Genomic DNA, 4,700 nt, shown 5'->3' on the forward strand with positions numbered 1-4,700 from the left:
GCGACGATGACACTAGTTGTAAATTTTGTTATCTCCAGTGGTTCTTTGTACTATCATGATTGATTATGAACACATTTGAAGTTTCCCCCGCAAAAAAGATATCTTGGGCTTGGTCTTGCTCGGCACGACTATAAATGCATCAAAATCATTCAGAACAAAAAAAAGGAGTGGCCATTGCCACCACAAGTATTTCCCTTGAATAAAATAGAATATCAAATTTGAAAATATCATTAAAACTGTTAACTTGCTAGGAGAAATAAGATCCAACCATCGACCTCAACATGACATATAGCTTGACAAAGTACAGCAACAAATTCTAGAAAGAGCTACGCTTATTTAATACTCCTTCTGTACCGAAATACATGTTGCTGGAGTAGCTGAGAGATACTAGAAGGTATAAACATGACAATACAGGCATATTTAACAAGGCAGCCTGCTTATTAACAATACAGACAGTTCATGTGCACATACCAATAATAAAACTGTTGTAGTTCAGGTATACGTGCAACATACGGTAGGGTGTCCATTAGTACGGTCTAGTTGCCGGCTTTTCATGGGTAGATCTCAATCACTGATAAGGGACCCAACACCGGCATGATCTTGTAATCTTGGCCGAATCCAGCGTCGGAAAAGATCCTCTTCCACTCGCTCTCGTCCCGTTCCACCCCGTTGGTGCACATCGCGAACATGTCCTGCAAGGCTTCCACCTCGGCGATCTTCTTATCGCCGAGCAGAGACCCTCTTACCATGTCTATGATTATCACCTTCCCTCCGGCACTCCTGGCGGGGATGGCTTCCTTGCAACGTTGAAGTATCTTGACGCAGTCGTCGTGGCCCCAGTCACGCAGAACATTCTAGAACAGAGAGCAATTTCGAAGAAAAATAAATGTTTTGACAAGAGAAAAGAAAACGGAACACCAATTGCACTATGTGTGGACGGAGAGTGCCACTGTTTGGGATGCAATTTATCATTGACGTGACCACGAGGTACCAATACGTGATATTCATGGATGGGTACCTACCTTGAGCAGGACAGCATCCGCCGGTGGAATGGATTCGAACATGTCACCTGCGACGAAACTCAGGTTGTCGTCGCCGGCGGCGGCGGCCTGGCCGACGGACTGAGGAAGGTCCAGTACGGTGCACTTGATGCGCGGGAACGCCTTGGCGACCACCCGCGTGCCGGCGCCGTTGCCGGCGCCGACGTCGACGATGGAGCTCACCCCGCGGAAGATGCGGCCCTTGTCAACAATAATGACTTCCAGGAAGAGCTCGCTGTCGGCGGTCATGGCGTCTCTGAGGACGCCGCCGAACCCGGCGTCCTTGCCCGCCATCTCCTGCCGGGAGCAGCCGTGCGCCTGCTCGAAGAGGGACACAGCGCCGGCCGGCGCCGGCTCGCTCGTGAGCCAGGCAGGCAGGTCGAAGAAGGAGGAGACGATGAGAGAGTTCACGAAGAAGGGCGCCACGGGAGACAGGTTGCGCCAGCCGACGAGGAAGCGGCCCGTCGTGGTCAGCCCGTACTGCACGGCGGCCGTGTCGTCGGTCGCACCGCCGTCGTCCCCGGCGCCGGCGGCGGCGGTGGTGGTGAAGATGCCCGAGGCACTGAGCAGCGCCATCATGCGCCGGAGGTCGGCGACCTTGGCCGGGTGCACCTTGGCGTCGGCCGCGATGTCGGCCAGGGTGGCGGTGCCGCCGCGCTTATGGATGGCGGCCGGGATGCCGAGGTCCACGGCGCACTTGAGCGACGTGGACTTGACGTAGCCGAGCACGTGGTTCTGGAGCTCCGCCAGAGACTCCAGCAGCTCCTGCGGGCTCACTTCCATTAGGAGCTTGAGCGTCATGGTGCCTACCTGAGTGCACTGCAAATGAAATGCAAGCTAGCTTTGGATGTATGTGTGCGTGTGTAATCCTGTACTCCCTGCCAACGGGCCTTTATACACGACCAACTGAGTACTTAGGCCCTGTTTGCTTCATAAATCCTAAGACTTTTTTTAGTCTCAACTTATAAGTCCCAAGTCCCTAAAAAGTTCCTATCTGTTTGGTTTCTGAGACTTATAAGTCTCTATAAGACCATATCACAACTATAAGTCTCTATAAGTCCCTCCTTGAGAGTCTTATTTCATAAATCCCAAATGCCCATTTTAAGTCCCTATAAGTCCCTCCTGTTTGGTTTAAATGGGATTTATAGGGACTTTTTTAAGTCCCTAAACCAATAAGTCCCTGGAAACAAACACCCTCTTAGTGCTCAAGCTCTTCTGGGTGTAGAAAAACCACTCTCCTATTTGGTGATTAAAAATAAATAAGTATCTATAAGGCCTGGCCATGGGTAAATGGCTTGACGAGAGCTTGAATTTATTTTTGTGTAAGTCGGTTTCTCTGGAGCGTCCAATCAGCAACCAACGATCATGATAGCACCTTCTATGTGCCGCCGAGTAGCCAAGCACCATCCGCCTAACTCCACCACCTGTGGTTGGCAGGCACTGTCGTGCGTCGCCTAGCCGCCCCTCAAACACCCCTATCGCTGTTGCTTGCCGCCGCCACCGCCACCCCCCCCCCCCCCCCCCCCTACGCCACACCGATTTGCAGCAACACTGACATCCCTGCACCCCCCGGCCCGCATCCGTCAACCTGCTTTCTCGCCTTCGCCTCGGATGCCGCAACTCGCTACTAGTCACAACGTTGTCCCCATCTCAAACGAGGTCCTGGCTCAGCCTTTCTTGTCATTGCAGCTCGCTGCCTCTCGCAGCGTCGTCGTTGGCTCCGGACTTGCGCTGTGCCACGACCTTCGTCTTCCTCTCAGGCGAAATCGACGTACACGATATTTTCCCCAACGACTTACATATAGCCCATGCGGTACAGTTAAGGCAATAAAAACAAATATATATGAGATTCACAGTACTTCCTAGCAAGAAAATTAGTCATTAATCTAAAAATAAAAAGGGTATATATACTTGTATCTAAAAATAAGAAACGTTGATGATCTAGATTATATGATTTAAAAGATCTGTAGCCGCATAATGAATGACAATATAGATGCTCATCCACATGCACACGACATAGAACAATCGATGATAAAACTCATTGAGGCCGTCAGAATATGTTGACTATTATGCCACTGGCACGGCCGGTACGATCATCTTATCAGCTTCGTTGATGGTAAGCATAGTCATCAATTAAGACACATACATAACCTAGCGCGGCTGCTAAGAACCAACATCACTATGCTTCTTGGTAAGCATAGTCTCATTAAGCTTTAACATGACCATTACTTGCTACATGTCCATTAAAACGTAGATGGAAAGTAAACGACTAGTCCATCGGCTCATCAAGGCGTATTTATCATAGAAGCGAACCAGACGATATGTGGGGTTGATCAGTATGCCGTGCCCCCACCCACCCACCACCCGGTGAAAATTTTAAAATATGCTGGTGTAGCGAGCACAGTGTGAGTGGTGAAATGTTTCACAGGTTAACCGTCATTTCCCCCCGGATTAATCAGTGTAAAAGCTTGATTATATGTGCGTGTGTACGCCTTGTCTCTGCTTACAGAGCCCACCAGCCCAACCAAAGCATTTTATGTACGAAAATCATATAAATTTGTCGCTGATTATATTATTTTTTTCACCTGCAAAAAAATGAAAATCATATAAATTTGTCCACGCCGTCATAACAATTTTAGGATCAAGAAAATATGAGTGAACCTTTATCGTTCTATTCACTTCTTTTTTCGCTCATCTATACAAATATTAATTTTACTAACTGTAGAACGATTGTTCTATCATTTTCTGGTAAAAGAAAAATGAAATACAAGGGTAATCTAAAAATTGAAATGCAAGGGAAGAAAAAACAAATTACATAAATTCTCTTAATCAATAGAGCATGATAAGATTACACCACGAGACTGCAATATACAATTATGGATTTTCTAGTTGTATGAAGAATATTGTGGGCAATTTTGCGGCAGCAACAAGGCTTCTGCCGTGGTACTTTCCAATGGATTTGAGGCAGTGCCAACTATGGTGACTGACATCTGATGCATCTTGGGCATCCATCCACTGAGGTTTTTGTGGCGTCCGCCAGTTGAGTTGTGCTGGGCCAGCGGCGCCATCACGTCGTGCCATAGGGAGGCCGCTGGCCTGCAGATCTAGCTAAGCAGATTGGCGCATACAACGGGAAACACAATATGATGGTGGTGCACCAGCGACCAGAAGTGAGCGAGGTGTCATTTTGAACATGCTTCTCGCGAATTCTCTATCTCCACGAGCAGGGCTAAGATTTTTTTTTATGTTGGGAGCCGGCTAGAAGATGCAGCAGTAAGCATGTCAACAGAGAGGGTGCAGCGTGGCATTAGGGGATTTGGTATTGAGTTTGAATCTTCTCCGGGTAAAAACACATGATCAATGCTTTTTGGCTACATCAGGCATCGTTGATGTCGTATGACGTTTCCTTCTAGAAGGTCTTGGCTCGAAACTTTGCTTTGGAGGTGATAGCCCCATGTTAACCTTTTGATTTGAAACAACAACGTCAATGTTTGAGCAGCGACTCCTTCTTGAAAGTGTTTTCTGTGAGGTTTGCACCCATTCTAGGGTCATATGTCATTTTACCGGTAGATTATGATCCATTATCGTAGATGCAGAGGCAAGGAGTTATCCTCCTTTTCAGGAAAGTGTGGTATTACCATATGAATATCATGGATGTAC

At 47.8% G+C, this 4,700-nt stretch overlaps 1 protein-coding gene across 1 annotated transcript; it reads right to left on the reverse strand.

The window, feature by feature from the left end:
• Positions 1 to 200: 200 nt before the first annotated feature.
• LOC123131624 (acetylserotonin O-methyltransferase 1) lies at positions 201 to 1,917 on the reverse strand. Its single transcript, XM_044551283.1, has 2 exons — positions 1,023 to 1,917; positions 201 to 854 (listed from the first exon to the last, which is right to left on the reverse strand). Exons 1-2 carry the CDS (start codon positions 1,839 to 1,841, stop codon positions 552 to 554), a joined length of 1,122 nt encoding a protein of 373 aa, XP_044407218.1. The 5' UTR covers positions 1,842 to 1,917; the 3' UTR covers positions 201 to 551.
• Between the last annotated feature and the right edge of the window lie 2,783 nt (positions 1,918 to 4,700).

This window comes from Triticum aestivum, chromosome 6A (assembly GCF_018294505.1).
Source record: "Triticum aestivum cultivar Chinese Spring chromosome 6A, IWGSC CS RefSeq v2.1, whole genome shotgun sequence".
NCBI classification, from domain to species: domain Eukaryota; kingdom Viridiplantae; phylum Streptophyta; class Magnoliopsida; order Poales; family Poaceae; genus Triticum; species Triticum aestivum.